The sequence below is a fragment of the Geospiza fortis genome, unplaced genomic scaffold (genome assembly GCF_000277835.1).
Source record: "Geospiza fortis unplaced genomic scaffold, GeoFor_1.0 scaffold72, whole genome shotgun sequence".
Classification (NCBI taxonomy): Eukaryota; Metazoa; Chordata; class Aves; order Passeriformes; family Thraupidae; genus Geospiza; species Geospiza fortis.
Window position 1 is genome coordinate 663,635 of NW_005054338.1, and position 21,113 is coordinate 684,747.

At 40.9% G+C, this 21,113-nt stretch overlaps 1 protein-coding gene across 1 annotated transcript in view; it reads left to right on the forward strand.

Annotated features, from left to right (window-relative positions):
• Positions 1-21,113, forward strand: part of EPHA3 (EPH receptor A3) — a 185,730-nt gene that overhangs the window by 100,731 nt on the left and 63,886 nt on the right. Inside the window, exons 5-6 of the mRNA XM_031058110.1 lie at positions 15,624-15,779; positions 16,265-16,600. Coding sequence (XP_030913970.1) covers positions 15,624-15,779; positions 16,265-16,600 — 492 coding nt within the window. The remainder of the gene's footprint in view (positions 1-15,623; positions 15,780-16,264; positions 16,601-21,113) is intronic.

Here is a 21,113-nt window from a genome sequence, read left to right on the forward strand (position 1 = left end):
TTATTGCCAACTACAAAAATACAGAGTTTCAGATTAAATTGTGAAGGTATAGCTAAGAAAAATATCAGTGCACAGAGATTTTTTTGCTGAAAGATAAAAATAGACCTCGTCTAGTTATATTGGTGTAATTCTATGAAATGTAGGGACTCCTACAGATGGGAGATCCTGCCAGGGGTAGGATGGGGACAAGTGGTTCTCTAGTCCTGTGTTCTCTTTCTGACAGTGAAGAATCCCAGGTGCTTGTTGTCTGTGGTCTGCTTTTCTATTTGTGAGTATTTAATAATTCAAAAGACTTTTTTATGGGTTTTAAAGGCCCTTCCAAGAAGCTCCTGGCCCTTGAGGTGGCCTTTAAGGAAGGACCTTACTGCAGAACTGCTGGAGTGGGCAGGGGGGATCTGGAGGAGACTCCCACTCTCTCCCCAGAGGCAAGATCAACTTTAACTGCTTTTCTCATGCTGCCTGGTTACTTTTTTCTCATTTATAATCTGATCATGCTCTCTTTCATCCCTGGAAACAACCCCTTAAATGTTCCAGAGTAGATTTTATTTCCCCCACTTATTCTTTTATATTTTCTGTTCGCTTTTCCCCTGACTTAGTCACTGCTTCAGTAGCTGAGGATCTCTTGGAGTCAGATTTGAATCCTGTTTTCCATATGTGGGCAAGAAAAATGGCCTGTTCAGCAACTTTTTAATAACTTTTTCCATTATTCTGTATACTAATTTTACCAGTCTCAAATATATAATTAGATAGATAAAGTCTACAGATAAAGCCAAGCCCCTACTAATCTCTTTTCACCACTCAAAATTCCTGCAGTCAAAAGCAGGCTACGTAGAAGCAAATGCAGTTCCAATTTATTTTAATGGGAATTCAGGATTTTCAGATCGTGGCTGATTAGAACTGCTCCTGATACCAATTTGTAGTAAATTATTCTTGTTTTGCATAACCCCCAAACATATTAATTTGCTACTTAAAACTGCTGCTGCCTGCTGCTAACAATTAGATAACCAGGCTGTCAGTCCAAGTTTTTCCCCACTGAACTTGGCAGGGTTTAAGTGGCCCTTTTCTGCCTCACCTCTGGGAGTCCATCCCCAAAGAGCCAATATTAAATTTAGCAAAAATGAGGACTGAATAATCACATGGATTCTGAACTGCTCATCCAGGCCAACTCTGCTCCTGCCTGAGTTGGAACTGTTTCAGGAGCACTTATGAAACGGAGTTATTTTAGTAGGCTGGAATGTTTGGCTGTGAAAATAACATAGTCATTTTTTCCTCTATATTGGGAGGGACATCACTTAGGTATTGCACACAGCTTCTACTTTTTACTTGGACTGTGGCATCTTAGTGCAAATGAATGTTGGGGTAGTAGACTTATTTGAAAAGAAAAGGAATTACATGACAAAATGCTAATTAATTTTTAGACTCTCCTCCTATTGTTGTTTCATGATTGTTTTCTACTGTTTTCTTTATATCCTTAAATATTTTCTTCCCTCTCTTGATGGTCCTGTAGTTAATTCAATTTGGTGTTTGTTTACAGGCTTTAGTTTCAAATTGTTTTGATTGTACAAAACTTTTCTGGGGCAGAAATTACCTAATCAAAAGTAGCCCTTGGAAGGGCCGTGAGTTTCTGGTGTAGGCCTTTTTTCAGAGAAATTTCTCTGTAAAAACATCTGAAAAAGTCAAATGGTAGAAAAAAAAATGGAGAGGGAGCTCCCCTGCATCCTTTCTCACATGTTTTAGATGCAAGGGGAAAATGGGTTTGGTTTATTTGGTGATTGCTGCCATTACAGCTTCCTTAAAATGGTTGGTTATTAGCTATACATGAAGAATCCACCATGGATAAGCACTCCTAATTTCTGAGAGATTTATTTTCCTGTCTCTGCTGCTTTGGAGGTTTTGTGATGCAGGTGCAGAGGCTTGGAATCATTGCCTAAACCTTGTGAGGTGTTCCCTTTGTAAGCCAGGAGTTTTAGAAGAAAGGAGGTTTTGTTAATAGAAAGAAGTTTGGGGGTTTTTTAAATAGAACATTGTTCTTTATTACTAGATGAGCTCTAACGCCTATTCTGATTTTGTTGTGCCATAAATGTAAAAGATGCAGAAATTACTGTGATAAGAATGAGGTAAAAAATATCCATATCTTCCTGGAGGCTTTGGAGAGTGCAGGGGGCAGGGAGAGATTTTCAGTGTTATGTGCCAATATAGGATTTTATAATGCAATCTAAAAACCTGATATTTTCAAGAGGGTTGAAAGAAATGCTGACAGCAGTTTCATTTCTTTAAGAAGTAATGTCTGTAAAACCAACTTTCTTTTCAGGGCTGGCAACACTGCAGGTATACAGAGACTGACAGGTATTAATCATCCTAAAAGCCACAAGTCTAGAATTTCTGCGCCTGGCTGCCAAGCAGCTTAATGTGAAAGGTGAATTTATATAATTATTTTGCCCCCTGCAGATTCAGAGATTCAGAGTGAGAGAACTGGAGGGTGCAGAGGAAGTGCTCCACGTGTCCCTCTGTACATCTGGGAATTACTCCTCCTTCATGCCTGTAATCATCCACTGAGTTTAGAATTTACTGTGCCTCTCAGGTGGTGTTAATCAATAACTAAATATTGGAGGATTCTTCTCTCAGGTATGGGCTATTGAGACAGAGCTGGAAGAGTGTTGACTGATGAGCCATCCATAATTTTTTACTCTTCGTGAAATCATTAATGTTTATTACCTGCACTGCTATTTCTAAAAAGATCACTCATATTCCAATGTCAGTGTGATACTAGAACAAATATTTGGAAATTAGATAAACTTCATGTTTGTGAAATGCCATAAAGTCAAAAGAGATTTAGAGAACAAAACATTTCAGTTCATGTCAGGGATTGACCGAAACAATAAAGTTCTGTTATTTTCTTATTAACTTCTTTCAATCTCCCTGAAAATCTTCTTTCTTTCTCCCCTGTACTGCAAGATACTAAATTTACACTAAAACTAGAGTTTTGAACAACTGTTGAACTTCTCATTTTGTCTTAGTAAAATCCTCTTAGAACTAGAGAAAGGCCAAATTGTTTGTATTTTGTGCTATGAAAATGTAGTAGGGAAAACTATCTATAAAATATTCACTTTGTAAAGACTTGGCTGGATTTTTGGGTGCAGCTCATGTTACATGCAAAGAGTTCTGATGGAAGGTTTACAAAGTTATATATAGTGTGAGAAGAAAGATGACTCTACTTATTGTCATTAAAAAATGCCCAACAGATAAAGCACAAGGAAGGTGCCACCAAGCAAGCAGGGCAGAAATATTTCCCACTTGCCGGGTAACAGGGAGGACTAATCTGATTCAAGGCAAATTTACAAGCATTGCCTCACTCTTTTCTAAACTGGGGCTGTTGGCAGCTGTTAAATCAATTGTGAGCATTACAGCTCTTAAGTTACATTATTCATCAAGAATAACAAGCCTGCTTGCTGCTTGCCTCTTCCAAATGCTTGCTGCACACACTTTTAACCCAGTCTTCACTGCAGCCAAGAGAAGAAGTGGAAAAAGAGCAAAATGTTCTTTAAGAGCAAATCCTAATGCAGGAGGAAACTTTTCCTTGTTAGGGAACAGTTAGAAAATGCAAATAAGTGTCCCAGTTCCCAGCTGGGCCTGAATACAGCAGCTCAGAATTCCTGTCCCAAGGGGCACAGAGCAGCAGAGATAATGGTGATGGTGCTGGGGGAAGCTCCCTGGCCCTTGCACTGCTGGCCATGCCCAGACAGGGTATTCAGGATTTATAAAGCAGTGCTGAAGGAGGGTCACTGCACAGATTATAATTTATAATTATAAATTAATTTATATTTTATAATTATAAATTAATTTATAAGGGGGGAGAAGACGAAGCGAAGGGCTGCGTGTGCCATGTCCTTGGCACCAGGTGGGGTTGTGAGGGCTTGATGTGAGCTGCTGGATCTGCAGGGCCAGGTTTGTAACTGTGAGAAGCTGTCACAGCCTCACTTTGTGATGTCAGGGCAGCAGAACACAGCACTGATGGCATTTGTGTTAGTGGGAGATCATTTCAGATTGCTTAGGCTATAATGGGACATTTTGCTAATGCATTTTGACAGCACCTTCAAAATACAGTTACACTTGCCTATCATAATCACTTGTTGTATATTCCTAATCTGACACACAGGACAGGCAGCAAGGAGAGGAGGAAGGGAAAAAAAAAGTAGAAATGCTTTAGTGCTATTTCTAAAAAGATCACTCATTCCAATGTCAGTGTGATACTAGAACAAATATTTGGAAATTAGATAAACTTCATGTTTGTGAAATGCCATAAAGTCAAAAGAGATTTAGAGAACAAAACATTTCAGTTCATGTCAGGGATTGACCGAAACAATAAAGTTCTGCTATTTTCTTATTAACTTCTTTCAATCTCCCTGAAAATCTTCTTTCTTTCTCCCCTGTACTGCAAGATACTAAATTTACACTAAAACTAGAGTTTTGAACAACTGTTGAACTTCTCATTTTGTCTTAGTAAAATCCTCTTAGAACTAGAGAAAGGCCAAATTGTTTGTATTTTGTGCTATGAAAATGTAGTAGGGAAAACTATCTATAAAATATTCACTTTGTAAAGACTTGGCTGGATTTTTGGGTGCAGCTCATGTTACATGCAAAGAGTTCTGATGGAAGGTTTACAAAGTTATATATAGTGTGAGAAGAAAGATGACTCTACTTATTGTCATTAAAAAATGCCCAACAGATAAAGCACGAGGAAGGTGCCACCAAGCAAGCGGGGCAGAAATATTTCCCACTTGCCGGGTAACAGGGAGGACTAATCTGATTCAAGGCAAATTTACAAGCATTGCCTCACTCTTTTCTAAACTGGGGCTGTTGGCAGCTGTTAAATCAATTGTGAGCATTACAGCTCTTAAGTTACATTATTCATCAAGAATAACAAGCCTGCTTGCTGCTTGCCTCTTCCAAATGCTTGCTGCACACACTTTTAACCCAGTCTTCACTGCAGCCAAGAGAAGAAGTGGAAAAAGAGCAAAATGTTCTTTAAGAGCAAATCCTAATGCAGGAGGAAAGTTTTCCTTGTTAGGGAACAGTTAGAAAGTGCAAATAAGTGTCCCAGTTCCCAGCTGGGCCTGAATGCAGCAGCTCAGAATTCCTGTCCCAAGGGGCACAGAGCAGCAGAGATAATGGTGATGGTGCTGGGGGAAGCTCCCTGGCCCTTGCACTGCTGGCCATGCCCAGACAGGGTATTCAGGATTTATAAAGCAGTGCTGAAGGAGGGTCACTACACAGATTATAATTTATAATTATAAATTAATTTATATTTTATAATTATAAATTAATTTATAAGGGGGGAGAAGACGAAGCGAAGGGCTGCGTGTGCCATGTCCTTGGCACCAGGTGGGGTTGTGAGGGCTTGATGTGAGCTGCTGGATCTGCAGGGCCAGGTTTGTAACTGTGAGAAGCTGTCACAGCCTCACTTTGTGATGTCAGGGCAGCAGAACACAGCACTGATGGCATTTGTGTTAGTGGGAGATCATTTCAGATTGCTTAGGCTATAATGGGACATTTTGCTAATGCATTTTGACAGCACCTTCAAAATACAGTTACACTTGCCTATCATAATCACTTGTTGTATATTCCTAATCTGACACACAGGACAGGCAGCAAGGAGAGGAGGAAGGGAAAAAAAAAGTAGAAATGCTTTAGTGACTTACATGGACATTATTACTATTACACTTTAACTGGATTCCTGTCTGAAGCACAGAGCCTTTTATAGAAGAAAAACTTTCCATGGGATGCTCACAGCTGACATGTACCCTTTTTCTGTGAGTGTGGTGGGGAAATGAGGGCTCATGATCTGCTGAATCATGGCTTTGCAGAAAAACCCAGTTTAAGGAACTTCTTCTAGGGTTATCTTCTAGTCCAGGGTTATCCCAAGCTGAATCCTTGCCTGCCTGTGGTACACATTTTGTCCCAGCACAAGGCTGGGAGCTTCATTTGTGGCTGGAAAGCTTATGTGGGATCTCACCAGTCTGCAAAGCTTTTGTGTCAGGTGTAGAGATTGATCCATCAGCCCTGGGCTCTCAGAAATGCACCCGGTTAGCAGTGAATGTGAAATGTGTAACTGCTTAGTCAAGGACAAACCTTTTTCCAATTCTGCTCTCTATATTGGCTTTTCAAATGTAGTATTTAGTGAAAAAAAGGTCTCAATGGCAAGTATGCTGGAAACTAGTTGTCCCAGTCAAAGTTACATCAATAAGAAGGTAATTATTTCTGTTACAACTTTAGTTTTCAAGAACAGATTTTCTTGACTTGATTGCTTAAAATTGTTTGGGTTTATGTGCTATTTTGTACCATTTGTACCAGTTTAATGTTTACAGCATTCTTTTTGCTGGAATCTTTCTTCTTCTTGAAACTTAGCCTACAAAAGAGAAAGCCTTTTTTATTGTCCTGAGATTTGTTCAGAAAAAGTAAAATAGATCTTTTGGAAACAGACCTGTGATCAGAGCTTTGCTAAGCAAAGTAACCAGATGAAATTTGACTTCCCCATTATCTCTTAGTAAACTCCAAAGAATTCTAATGGGAGTAGTTGAGAATATTCCTAGTAGGAAAAAAACCCCACCCTATTCTGCGTCGGTTGGTCCTGATAGATACAGAATGTCAAATCTCATGGTGGATTCCCTAAATGCTTCCATCTTTTGAGGGTTTTGGATGTCCTTTCAGCCTCCTTGGTTTCTGCTTTTGACTGTTAAAGTAAGAAGTGGGAAAAAAATTAATAGAAAACCAATGTTGTAGTTAAATCCATGGTGTTTGCAATATTGTTCCTTCACTCAGAAAATGGCATGGTGTCTATATAGTAAAACCTTTCTTATAAAACAATGCAGAGTCATAGAAGGCATTGTAATTCTGTTTTGTGGTTCTTTTCCCCATAAAGTCCAGTGGAATTGCAAACTGTTAATTGAACACGTGGCATTGGATATCAGCACACAGTATTATTTGTTAGAAAAAGCACTGAGCAGAACAATGCAAACTTAGTTTCCTGTCCCTTCTGATAAATTTCCTGCATTGAGAAGTGAATGCTGTTGGAGAATATTGAGTTCTTGTTTCTGTTGCTGATTGTAAGGAAGGATTTCATTCTGTAGCAAATACCCTGTAAAATGCAATACATCAGATTCTTTGTTTTCTAAACAGCTGAGATTCTGCCCCCCTTGGATTCACACAGGTAGCAGGCAAGGGAATGAAAATGCTGAACTGTGATTTTTTAAAAAAAATTTACATTTAATTGGATTTTTATTCAGCAGGTAATTGCTTACCCTGCAAACTCAGACTTTTTTAACACATGCACACAAAATGCATGTTAGGTAATTAAGAAATTTATTTTTAAAAGGAAAAATACCAAGGAAGAAGAGGCAAAAGCTAAGGCACACAATGCAGAAATGCACTTGAGTGTTCAGATAGTTTTTTGCAAAAGCCTTTCTTTTCAGCTGTGAGAAGATTGTCAGCTCACAGATGTCCCCAGGGACTGGAACTGTTTAATTTTCAGGCTTTCTGCTGGAAGGATGAAAATACAGTCGATGAAAAAGGAACACAAAGAGAAGAGGATGTTCTGACAATGATGAAGCTGTAATGTTTTGGGTCTTCTGTTTAAAGCTTTTCTTTAGAAATCACTGAAACCTCTCTTCACATGACAATATGTGTTTATATGTTTAATGGCTTTAGATAAAATCATCCTCCTTTTGCCAGATTCTGACAGCACAGAGATATTTGAAGGCTGGCACTCATGGCTTAAGTCTACATTAGCAAGGAATGTGGCCAAATAGGAGCATTCAGCAGTGGGAATTAAGGACTTTGTGCTCATACCATGACGATCTAAGCATCTAAGTTTCACTTCAGAAAATCTCTATCAGGTCCTACAGACTTCCTGTAGCAGGGAGAACCTCTTCCAGTATACCTGGAATAGATGTATTTGTGTGGTCTGGACAAACTTTATGCTGTGAATCATATGACAAGAGGGGGAGAAGTGGGATTTTGCTTTAAAAGTGTGGCTAAAATATAGGTGCAGCCATTAAGTGATATTAACAGCATCACTAGCAAAGCAATGGCTGTTTCCTATACACTGCTGCAAATTACAGCCATTTTTTGATACCCTAAATTATATCCCAGATTTAATGATAGTGTGTTAAACCTTAGGGATTTTTTCCCTATAGGTTTAAGTGCTTGCCATTGCAGCAGCATTTCTCTTCTAAAGAGCTTCCCTTTCCCAGCACCAGCTCTCAGTGAATTCAAGAAGTAATAAGTCAGTGGTTGGCGGTGAAAGTAGCACTGAACAAGGCACAGACACACAATTTCAGCTTCAATTTCAGCTTTTCAGCCACTGTTCACGTGAGTGCTTAAAAATGTGAACTGTGGTTTTGATTTGGGTTTTTTTGGTTGGTTGGTTGTGTTTTGGAAGGGAGGATAGCAAAGTGTTTCCTTCCTAAACGTTATGTGCCTCTGACCATGCCTTGCCTCCAGTGGTTGAATTCAAAAATGCAGTAAAATTGGGAAAAAGAACTAGCTTTGAGGTATGAGAATTTGTGGGAAATGAATGTACAGACATTCTAATCACTGGCCATTAACTAAGCCATTCTATTTTTATTTTATCAGCATCTGGTATATTTAGTGTTGTGAAATTGTCATGTTTAAGCCCAGCTGACAACTAAGCCACTCACTCCCTCTCCCCTCATGGGATGTGGCAGGGAATCAAAGGAGTAAAATGAGGAAACTTGTGAGTTGAGAGAAAGACAGTTTGGTAGGGAAAACTAAAGCCATGCACAAGGAAAACAAAACAAGGAACTGATTCCCCACTCTCCATCAGTAGGCAGGTGTTCAGCCATCCCCAGGCAAGGTGGGATGGAACATCCCTTCGGCCAAACTGGGTCAGCTGTCCCAGATGTGTCCCCTCCCAAATCCTTGTGCACCCCCAGCCCGCTCAGAGAAGACCTTGACCCTGTGTGAGTGCTGTTCAGCAGTAAAAAATAAAAACTTGGTTGAATTGTCAACACTATTTTCAGCACAAATGCAAAACACAGCCCCATAGCAGCTGCTATGAAAAAAAAAAAAAAATTAATCCTACCCCAGCCAAAAGCGGCATTAGAAATAGATTGTCTTTTTTATGTCAGTGGGCTGCTTGTGACAGGTAATGAGTTAACAGCTCAAGAAACCAAAGTCCTCTCTTTTTTACCAACAAAATAAGTTCAGCAAGGGTGTGAAGAACACAAGCTTCCCCCACACTGCTCGAGCAATGTGCCTCAACCCTGACCTGAGAGCAAATCTCTGAGGGAAAAGGCGTTTGTTAAATTTCTTTTCCAATTAATTTGACAGCTCTGCTGAGACTCCTAACAAAAGTACTAATTCATGCAAATTGCAGTAGTGGACCTGTGTCATCAGGGAGCTGGGCTGGGCTCTCTGAAACATCACACAGGCCACCAGGCAGCATTTTGATTAGAAGGTGACACTGGGTTTGGAGCCTGTTCTGCATTAATTTTCTCCCAGGGACAGCAAAAGATTCCTGAATGTGCTAACAGAGGTGGGAAGTTGCAAAAGAATATTCAGCCTCAGTAAATGCATCATCATCTTCCCTCCATCCCTGAGAGAAAATTTATATCTTTATATGTCTGAATTAACTGTTCTTACTTGGGATCTGTGCATTGCCTGGGAGATGCACAGGGATTTTCCATGGGTTACTCAAAATAAAAACCAAAACCCAAAACAAAGCAAAGGCCCAAATGTGTTAGAGAGCAAGATATAATCTGTGGTCCAATATATAAATCAATTGGTTTCATCAGAGATGTCATGGGAAAAATAAGAACATTTTCCACTGTGTAAATGACAGTGTAGAAACAGAGATAGGTATGATCAAAGGATCAGAAGATATTCCTGCAAAAGCTGATGGAAAAGTTTGTGTTTGTTCATCACAGAGAAGATAAGCTCATGATAGATCTTTGTAAGATGAGGAATGCCTTTGAGAGGACACATCAAGAGCAGCTGGTCTTCCTGTCATGTAATAAAAACCAAGGGGACATTGATTTGGTGAAAAAAGTAACAAATTTGAAGGTAAATTGAAGGTAAGATGAATTTTTGTACTTCATATCAACTACCTAAAGTGGAGCAGAATGCATTGCAACCAATAATTTGCAAAAAAACCCCAAATATTTGATGGTCTGCATGAAGGGCAGTACAATGATGATTAACATAACTATCTTTGTTAAAAAATAAATTAACACATATCTCTAACCCTATATTTCCAGGTTTTTGAAATAGTATTTGAGCTGTAGGTGGGAGGGTGTAACAATTTATATGGCAATTTATAAGCATGGGTTTATTAAATTCCTCTTTAAGGAATACCTGTTTAAGTGATGCCTGTTTTAAAGGTTTAAGTGATCCACTAAGATTTCTTTCCCCAAAAACTGACTGCAGAGAAGACACAATGCCTGACACATTTTGAAACCAGGTGCTTGCATGCCCAGAAGTGGGAATCTCTTTGCTGTAAAGAGGTTTTAGGTCTGTTTTAGGTCTGCAATATTTGACATTGCACTTTAAACAAAGCTGCTGGCAGCAATCCTGGCTGAGATGCACTGCACAAAAAGAGACACAGAAGCCCTGCAAGGCACAACGTGCAGCTATTACAGACTTTGGGTTTTTTGTGGTTGAAAGGTGCAGTGTTGTTCCCTCGGGACAGCGCTATCTCTTATGTACATATAATTAATATGTCTGCCAGTAACAGTTATTAAACAAAGGAACAGGAATTGTTTCTGCTCAATGGCTTGACCTGGGAGTAAAGCCAATTTAAGAAGCATCTGATTAAAATATGTTAAGGTCACAGATCACTATAAAATATGAAGAGGGGAGGAAAAAGGCAGAAATTTGCTCATGAGGAAGATTAAATGCTACTGATTTTTTTTTTTTTTGTGCTAGCAGCAGCTTTCAGGTGTAAAAAATGAGAAGTGCTCATTCTGAGGAGTGTTTTCCTAGAGACATTTCAGTGTCGCATTGCACTGAATACTTGCTCCATGCATATCTCATGGATGATGCAAGAATACACATAGTAAGATCATTTGTGAATTTTAATTTCTTCAACAGACAGAATAGAATCCTACAGGCAAGGAGAGAAAGTCAATATCCTTTCCTCTTTCTGGGGATATTCTTAGGGTACTGGTGATGGGGTCCAGTCACAAGAAGAGCTTTTATCCCTCATTAGAGCCTTTTTCAATCTTATTTTTCTCTTCCCTCAAGTGCCAGTAGCACAGCCCATCACAGAGAAAGCCTGCTCTGCATGTACAGCAATAGCCTTTAGTTTTGAGGGCTGCTCACTTAAGTGGTGTCTTTTTATTCAGGTCTGATGACAAAAAGTGTGCCTGAAGTTCAGTGGAAATATGAATCAAAAATACAGTCTAATTTTTAGAAGCCTTTTTGGGCTGAGTTGGTGTTCAAGAAGTTACAGAGAGGCTCAGGAGAGAGAGAGGATGCTACAGACATGTGGAATGCTGTAGAATTTATGGCTTTTCAAATAGTGATAAACAACCAGAGCTGCTGAAGGTGGTTTCGTTGCTCTGAGGGATTTTGAAGGAAATCTACTTTATAAAATCTGCTGGTGAATGGGGCACCATAGTGGAAAAAAAAAGGGGGAAAAGCTGTGTAAACACTTTCAAAAGGAACTGGAGAACAGTTCAAAGATGCAGGGCTGTGTGTGGACATTGAGGTGAGCCAGTAGCATTTTAAGGAAAGACTGGACACAGCCCAGTGCCACGGTCTCATTGACATGGTCGTGGGAGGTGATAAATTGGACTTGATGGTCTCAGAGGTCTTTTCCAGCCTAATTGATTCTGTGATTCCCTTCCCAACACACCTGCCCAGCCAAAGGTCATTCTGTGATGACCAGGTCCAGCTTCAGGACTTTGTACCTGTTAAAACACAAGCAAATCTATGTCCCTGCAGGGACTGGAGGACTTTCTCAAAATCCTGGAAGTGAAGAATGGGCCCTGATATGAGAAATAAAATACTAATTAGTTCAATTAACTCACCTGCTGCTGCTCAGGGGACAGTGGGAATAGTTTGCAAAGCCCCTCTAAGAGTGGCCACTTCATGGGGAATGCTTCCCTGTCCTGGCACAGGAGGTTTGTCCTGAGTTGCTCTGATTTGTCTCGTTAGTGCACACTCTGAGGATGTGTTATCTGTGAGCTGCACAGGTTTGTGACTGAATTCTCTTCTTGGTAAATGCTGTGCCTTAAAGCCTCAGTGACATTTCACCCCGGGCTGTCTTAATGAGGAGCAGAGGAACAAAGAGAGGAAACAATCAATGGGTGGGTGCTGGTCAGCCATGCCATGGATGTGTAATCCACTTCCAGCCTGTTGTGATGCTCCAGCCCTGCCTAAAAAGCACAAAAAACAGAGCTCCTGCCGGGCTGGGCAGTGCCAGGCAGTTTCTAAATGAAGTTTCCCTGACCTTGTGCAGGAGATGGGCCCTGTCAAGCCTGGAGTGCTGGGGCTGGGACATCCCCAGTGCAGGCTCCACTTGTTCCTTGGTGTTTACAGCTGGGAATTGCTGAGATTGCTCTGTGTGCAGGGGGCTGCAGGACCTGAATGCTAAAATGCTTCTATTTGCCAACAGATTTATGTTTTAATTTAAAATTAATTCCAGTTTAAATTAATAATTTAACCCTTAATTAGGAGCATGTTTTCATCCCAAGCAGATTAGTCAGGCTGAGGCAAAATTCACTTTGCTGCAGAAAAGACAACCACATTCCTTTAATCAGTAGCTACCACAGACTGTTGCATGCATTTGTTTTCCTCTCACTGAATTAACTTTCTCTGCTCTCTGTCTCTGAGACAGACTCATCAGTTAGAGCTTAAGGAAGTTCATTTTCACACAGTAACAAGGACAGCCAGAGTCCTGAAATTCTGACTAACAGGTGACTCAATAAAGTCATCCTGGCATCACAGCCAAACAAAAGAGACTGAAATCAGAATAAATGCAGTTTTAGAATGCTGCAGATGGGAGTTACCACAGGAGTCACCAGAGACACCAGGCTTGAGGAGATCTTCCTAATAAAGCAAAACCAGCCAACCTTGCTCTACAGTTTATATCACATATGTAGAAGCTCCCAAAGTTTCCTTGACTCACTTTTAGTGTGCTAACAGTTTTTTCTTCCTGGCCCATTGCATCTACTTCCTCCTGCATTGTTCCCCATTGAGAAGGAAAGAAAAAATGCTTTGTTTTTGCAAGAAGTTGTTGAGTAAAAGCAACTGCTGTTCACAGCTGGTTTCCATGCTAAAATTAGAGATTTTGTGAAGACTTCCTATGCTAATTCCTATGATTTTTTTCAACCTAATGAAACCAAAGCCATGGTACTTGCCTCAAAAAGCCAAAGCTTCTTTTATCAGTACATGTAATCCAATTTGTCTGACAGAGAAATTAATGCCTTTTGAAGTAACAACTTTATTTTTTCTCGTATATCAGAATTTTTTAAAAAAATTATTAGAAAAGGAATAATTACAGGAAGTACATTGACAATATTTTTCATTGGCACCTCCAGTTCTGAGCTTCAGTTTCAAGTGTAAATGCTTTTTTTTTTTCTCCTTTGGGCTGCAGTTGTGAGTAATCTGAAATTGGTCTGACAGACAAAGGCAGAAAGTGCAAGACAGCCTGAGGGGAAGACATGAGATTGGGATGCCCTTGCTAGGGCACATTGGGATAGCAGGAATCTGACTGGCTCACCCCCCTACTGACCATCACCACTTTTTCTTAAATGAGGTCCATGAGTTTTCACCTCAGGGATGAAAGAGACATTGATTAATGGAGCAGTTTCTCTTCTTCACCCTTTTGAATCTGTCTCTTCTAATGCAAGCTTGCTTACTTGTGTTAAATTAATTGCTTTTATTAAAATACTGATTGTAGGGTCTTTCTTTTTTGTCATTGCATTAAACTAGCAAATATATTTATTAAAAGATTCTGTTGTATAGAATCATAAATACATCACTATCTCATAAAGGTAAAAGTGTCCCTTCAGGCTGGTTAAGCAAAACCATTGGAGTTTAATATCTGGTAGCAAGTTTCCATGGTAAGTTTTGGTGGAAGTTGTCTGAATTAATGAGGGAGCTGAAGTGTGATATTTATTCCTTATTGTGTTTGCTTAGTTATTATTGCTGGTAAGAAGGGGATTGGCCTCTTTTCTGCCTGGCTTGCTGTCTCAGGGCTGGGAACAGGAGCAGTAAAGTCACTGGAGGTTCCTCTGTCAGCCCGAGGGGCTTGCTTGAGGTGCCTCATGGGCAGCACATGGGAGGGAATGGCATTTGAGTCGTGAAAGGCTGCAAAAATGACAGCTGCACAAAGAAAAGAACCCAAACCCAATTGTTTCCTGCTGCATTTCTTCCTAGTGGAGGGGTGTAAGAAGGACTTAGGTTTCCTTTATTTCCTCCAATTAAATGGGAATCCCCAAACCCCCTGGCAGCCTTTGAGGAGAGGGGAACACCAAAAGTGCCAGCTGGACAGGTCGGGCAGGTCCACACTGCTCACACAAGGTCACTTGTAGCAGTTCTGCTTTTCCTTAGCAATTCTTACAATTCTGCTGTAACAGATTGTCTGCTGGGGCCTTGACTCAGAGGCTCAGACTCTGGGATGTTTCCTCAGGGCTTGCAGGAGAGAACTTGGAGCAGGAGCTGCCTTTGGCAGCTGCTTTGCTGCAGCCTGGAAGTTGGAAGGAGCAGCTGCAGCCAAGCACTTCCCTTTGCCAGGGCTGGGAAGAGCTGGAGGGTGGCTGAGATTGGCACTTCCCTGTGAAACCCTTCGTGCTCCTCCTGCTGTCCCTTGGTGGAGGAGGCTGTCTCTTTTTGAGATGTTTCAGAGAAGAGCAGTGTAGTTGTTCTCTCAGCATTCACCAGAGCTTTTCATTCAGGTGTTCAGCATCAGGAGCTAACCAACAAATCTGCCTTGCCCAGGTGTTTATTTAGGTTTTGGTGATAGACAATAATAATTCCTCCCTCCTCCATCACTTGAAAAGCTGCTGGAATATCTTTCAGAGCTTTTTCCCACCTCAGGCTGCCCGTCTAAAGACTTTGCTAACCCAAAAAAATCTTTCTTATACAGGTCATGCAAGTTCCTGATAGCAATCATTCAAAAATGGAAAAGATCTTTCTCTGTTCAGGTTATTTTCTTGGTTTTGACTTGCTTGCTCCTGACCTGATGAGCTGAAGAGACGTAGTTTACAATCAGTGTGTCCTTGTAAGAAAATGTTAGCAGCAGAGGGAGGATAAAGTTAGTTTCTTATGCAGGGTAGGGCCAATGTTTTGGTAAGTTAAGCAGAAGAGAAGGAAAAGGAGTGAAGTTCTCAAAATGAAGCGTAGAAAATGTTTCTTCTTAGTGGTTCAATAGATAGTTTTGTTTTCCAGGGAAAATTAAATGCAAATCCAGGCTGATGCATGAACTCCATTCTACCAAGACGTTTTATTTCTGTCAGCTCTGATTATGAGAAAAATCTGTAATTTTAGACCATAAATGTCTGCAAACTGTGATCCCCATATGGGTAGGTTCCAGGGCACTAGTCACATGTTAGAATCAAGATGCCCATGGAATTTAAAATTCTATCCCTGTTACTTTGCAGCCTGTCGAGCTGGGTTCTACAAAGCCTCTGCTGGCAATGTGAAGTGTGCCAAATGCCCCCCTCACAGCTCCACCTACGAAGATGCATCTCTGAACTGCAGGTGTGAAAAGAATTACTTTCGCTCTGAGAAAGACCCTCCATCCATGGCTTGCACCAGTGAGTAGCTCATTCTGCTCGGGGCTGTCATTCTTGCTGCTCCATCTGTCCCTCCACAACAGCTCGCCTGCTTGCTTCCTCTCATGTCCCACTGCAGTCAGCCATCCACTCCCTCTCGTGTCTTCTTGAGTGTTGGACAGGCTGCTGGAAATTGGTGGGCTGGGTTTGTGTCTTTTCTGATTTCATTTTCTCCTTCTTGTACCCTGTCAGACTAGAGAAGGAGAAGTAGGATTTTTTTATTGCTACCACTAGTCAGCCCTCAATCCTGAACTGCACCCTGAGGGAACTCTCTATTTATAAGAAAACATGGTTCTTGTTAGCCTAGGTCTGTAATCTAGTGAAATATTGCAGGAGTCTCCACAGGAAATAACGAGAAGAGTTTGGTTATTAATGTTTTTTTTACTTTTATATTTCTGCACCCTCGTTACTCCCATTTTGGAGCACCCTTAGGGAGAAAATCTCACTCCCTGCTTTCCCTTTCCCAGGACCACCATCCGCCCCGAGAAACGTCATCTCCAACATCAACGAGACCTCCGTCATCCTGGACTGGAGCTGGCCCCTGGACACGGGGGGCAGGAAGGACGTCACCTTCAACATCGTCTGCAAGAAGTGCTCCGGGGGCGGCCGGCTGTGCGAGCCCTGCAGCGACAACGTGCGCTTCCTGCCGCGCCAGAGCGGCCTCACCAACACCACCGTCACCGTGGTGGACCTGCTGGCACACACCAACTACACCTTCGAGATCGACGCGCTCAACGGCGTCTCCGACCTGAGCACCCTGTCCAGGCAGTTTGCTGCTGTCAGCATCACCACCAACCAGGCTGGTGAGTCTCCCTCTGCTTGTCTTTCCTTTGAAGCTGCTGGGTTTTGTGCACCTATTGTGTTTGTGGGGTTCCCAGATGAAGGGAGGAATCATGAATCTGATTCTGTGTGGTATTTTCGGGGTCCACTGTTGTGGGGATGAAAGATGAATCTGACTCCATGTTTTTAGAAGGCTAATTTATTATGACATGACATGATATGAATTATATTATATAATGCTATACTAAAGAATAGAGAAAGGATACTTACAGAAGGCTTAACAAAATATTCATGAAAAACTTGTGACTCCTTCCAGAGTCTGACACAGCTGGACAGTGATTGGTCATTAAGTTAAAACAATTCACATGGGTCCAATCAAACAACCACCTGTTGGTAAACAATGTCCAAACCACATTCCAAAGCAGCAAAACACAGAAGGAGCAAATGAGATAATATTGTTTTCCTTTTTCTCTGAGGCTTCACAGCTTCCCAGGAGAAGAAATCCTGGTGAAGGGATTTTTCCAGATTATATTATATTATATTATATTATATTAATTATGCTATACTAAAACTACACTAAAGAATGGAGAAAGGATACTTACAGAAGGCTTAACAAGATACTCATGAAAAACTCGTGATTCCTTCCAGAGTCCAACACAGCTGGACAGTGATTTGTCATTAAGTGTAAAGCAATTCACATGAAACCAAGCAACCTTGTTGGATGAACAATGTCCAACCCACATTCCAAAGCAGCAAAACACAGGAGAAGCAAATGAGATTTTATTGTTTTCCTTTTTCTCTGAGGCTTTTCAGCTTCCCAGGGGAAAAATCCTGGGCGAATGGATTTTTCAGAGAATGTGAATGCCACATGCACCTTTGTTTCCTCTCCCTGATTTGCAGGATTTGCTCTGTGCCGGGGTGACTAATTGTCTTGGATATCCCTGTAAAAGTAAAAGTAGAAACAAACCCAGTGTGTGTTTCTGTCAAAGAACCTGGCAGCATGACTGTTATGATTAACTCCCAGTTCCAAGTTAATAGTCTCTAATAGCAGGCTCACATGATTCCTTAGCCAGAATGTGTTTTATTAATAAAACCAGATTTTAATAAAACACTCATTTCAATAATCTCCAACGTAAATTACTATAGTAATCTTAGTGATTAATTTTGATTAAATAGAAGTGAAAAAAGGCTTTGATGTTAGATGCATAAAAAGCTAACATTAGAGAGGTTGAAAACACGGCTTTTCTTTTTTTTTTTTTTTTTACTCCTTTACAAGTTGTCTCACCAACTCTGTATTATTGCCAACATGATGGGGGTGTGGAGCTGAACACTGAATTAGATCGTGGTGTCGCAGTTGATGTGATACAAAAGGGCTGCTCTCCTTCTGTGGAGACTTATTAAAGCCTTTGAGGCCCTGCCTGAGCACGGCAGTGTGCCCTGGCTGTTGGATCAGAGCCTTTGTCATCACTGCACTGTTCTGCCATTTGCTTCTCATTTGACATGGCTCCATTTATCTGAAAGTTGTGAAGAATCTAGACTCTTCCCTGGCATTTGGTTGGGTGTGAAATTTTTAGGAGCAATGTGTGCCAGTGAAGAGAGAGACTAGATGCTGCAATTTCTGTGCTTGTGCTCCATGCAGCTTCCATCAGGAGGCTTTGTACAGAAAACATGCATGTGTTCAGTAAGCTTCCTCCCACGCCCTCCCATCCCACACCATGTCCCCAAAATACTTCCAGTTCTGTCTTCCTGAAACCACAGACAAGTTCACATTGTTCTAAGTAGGCATCCTCCTGGTGGGCTGTGTTATTGCAATGTTTTTCACTGTAGAGGGTGTATGTTTTCTCCTTAAATCACAGATCAGCTGTAGTGGGAGGCATAAAAATGTGAGAACAGGCTATTTCCTGACCCCAGTCACTACATTTCCCAGTGCTCTGGGGGGCTGTCTAACTATGCAGTAGGCAGACAGAGGTGAATCCACCCAATTCAGCCCTGGAACCTGCATTTTATGTCCGTTCAATTTGTTGCTGTTGTAGTTCATTATTTTGGATTTTTGGATCAGTGACTTGGAGCGTCCTTGTTGAGTTGCCTTCTTTTCTCCTGTCTCTCTGATCAAAGGTGTTGCCTTTCAGCCTGTTCATCAGCACAGCAGTTAGAAATCACCTGAGGACAGTCCACAAAAAATAAACTGTCCAGGATCAGGGAAGTTCTTTCTCTGCAGAGGTTTCTTGCTTTGCAGCATGCTTCCCTAGGGCCCAGAGCTGCTGCCTTTGTACTGCAAGGTGGATTTTGATTTTGGTGTGGAACACACAGTACCCGGGATGTGGCAAAGTCAGAAGCATTTCTGGCAGTAGCAGCTCTGTTCACTGTAACCCACAGGCTGCTTAAGCAGTTTATTTTCTGCTTTTATGCATGGTCCATTTTTTCTTTAAGTACATTTAGGTGATGTGGGTTAATACAGGCTTAATTGTGCTATCTCTTGATCATGCCACTTGGTTTACTGTGTTAAAATTCCCTTAGAAACTCTGCAAGTTGTTAAAATTAGACCTTAAGTATGTATATAAGCAGTCTCTTAAAGTATAATTACAAAAACATAATTGCATTCCCTCACTGGTCAGATCACAAAAGGGATATATCAGAAGCACATTTTTAGCTCTGTAAGGTCTAGAATGCTGTCCCAAGAGAGCTTTTCTACAGCTTTATCCTTAATTTCCATGTACCATATCCAAATGGGTCTGGGTTGCTGTGAAGGGTCACAAATCCAGGTTAGACCAGAGGGGCCATGGGGCAGAGCAAGCAGAAGGAGCAAAGTGAAAACCTATAGAGGGTAGATGGGAACAAGAGGGTCAAGTCTATGACCCTCTTTTTGCAACAGCATTTTCCTGGCAGCTGCTCCGCATCAATCTGAATATTCTGTCTCAAAATACCAACTTTGCATGTGCATCTTCCTGAGCTCTTACCCCTTCCATTATTTAGTGATGATTCAGTGTTCATGCTTCCAACAAAATTATTATTAACATCAAATTCTAGTGAAAATAATTAAATTTTCTGTATTTCCCCAATTCACCCATGCCATTCCCCAAATATTTTCCTTATTTTCCCCCTAATACCTCAGTTCTTTATTGCATTGATGACAAAATAGATGGGGCTTTTTTAATCACTGTAACAGCTTTAAATGGAGCTTAGTTCTTGAGGACTTCAGGCCTTTTAGCCCAAGGTCTCGACAGGGCAGCTGCAAAAGGTGGTAGCAACTAAATTCAGCTACAATAAGGCAATGTCAGCACTAAACCAATTCCAAGGAGTTTTGTGCTGTCACATCTCCTGGCGTCAGCAAAGGAACAAATGGGACGTGCTGTAACAAGAAACTTCTTCAAATTCTGTCCTCAGCTCACCACAGGTCTTCCACGCAATTCAGGCAGGATGCAGATAGGTGCCAAAAGTAAGTAAATTGGAGAATAAAGAGGAATCCCTGCAGAGGAAACATAGAAGGCTTTTTGTGGGCTAAATTTCGGCTAGAAATGTCAGTTTTCCCCTAATTGTAGAAAGTGATTATGCTTCTCAATTGAGAGACTAAAAGTGCCTAACCCTGAGTTTTGGCCCCTCCACAGGTCAGTTGTACACCTGCAAAATTTTGATTCCTTTCTCTGTCAGAGACTTTTCCTAGTGGAAGCTTAGAGAGCAACCACCCCTGCATCCAAACTGAGGCATTTATAATGTATGCAAAGCTACATTATAAATAATAACAAAACCCCAGATCTACTTTATATCACCTCAAGCTTCCCTTGACAAGCAACAAGTTTGATTATCTAGAGTCTCTTTCTTTTATCTTTTATACTTCTAAAAGCCAGGAGGCAGAACAAGCCATGTAACTTGTTTAATAATCATTGAACCTAGGCATGAAAAACAAAGGAAATCAGTTTGTTTAAGGAGAAGGTAACCAGTAAAGCACTACAGAATTTTTACAAGAGTCCAGAATGAAAATTATTTAAAAAATAACCTTTTGAACAAAAGTAAGGTAGAGATAGAGAAATTAAGATCATTAGGAGTGTTGAAGGGTTTGCAATATCTTGATCTTCCTGTGCGGTTTAAAATTCCAAGCCATGTGTTAATTTCAGCTTGGAGGGATAAACATTTACAATGGAGAAAGAGCCAGTCAATTTTTCAGTCCTGTTTTAAGTAGAGACTTCTGTGGCTTCTTGGAAGGCTTGTTAAAACCTCCTCAGAAGCAGAATTTTATTTGCCTGAAATCTCTGGCTTCAAGGGAATAAGTTCAGCCCCAAGCTTTGTTTCAGTGTATGTATTTGATTATTTGCAGGTACTTTGATGCTATTTATGTGCTCAGTCTGCACTGCACTGTCTTCAGCAGCTCACAAATGATGTGTGATGCTCCCTGTTTAAATAAAATCCATATTTAGAGAGGGTTGTGTGCACTTACAACCTATATCCCAAGGCAAGTCCCTTAAGTAGATCTGTCTTCTAAGAGAGACAATTTGAGTGAGGCACAGATGTTTGGGGGATGTTTTATTTCTTTCTTTCCCT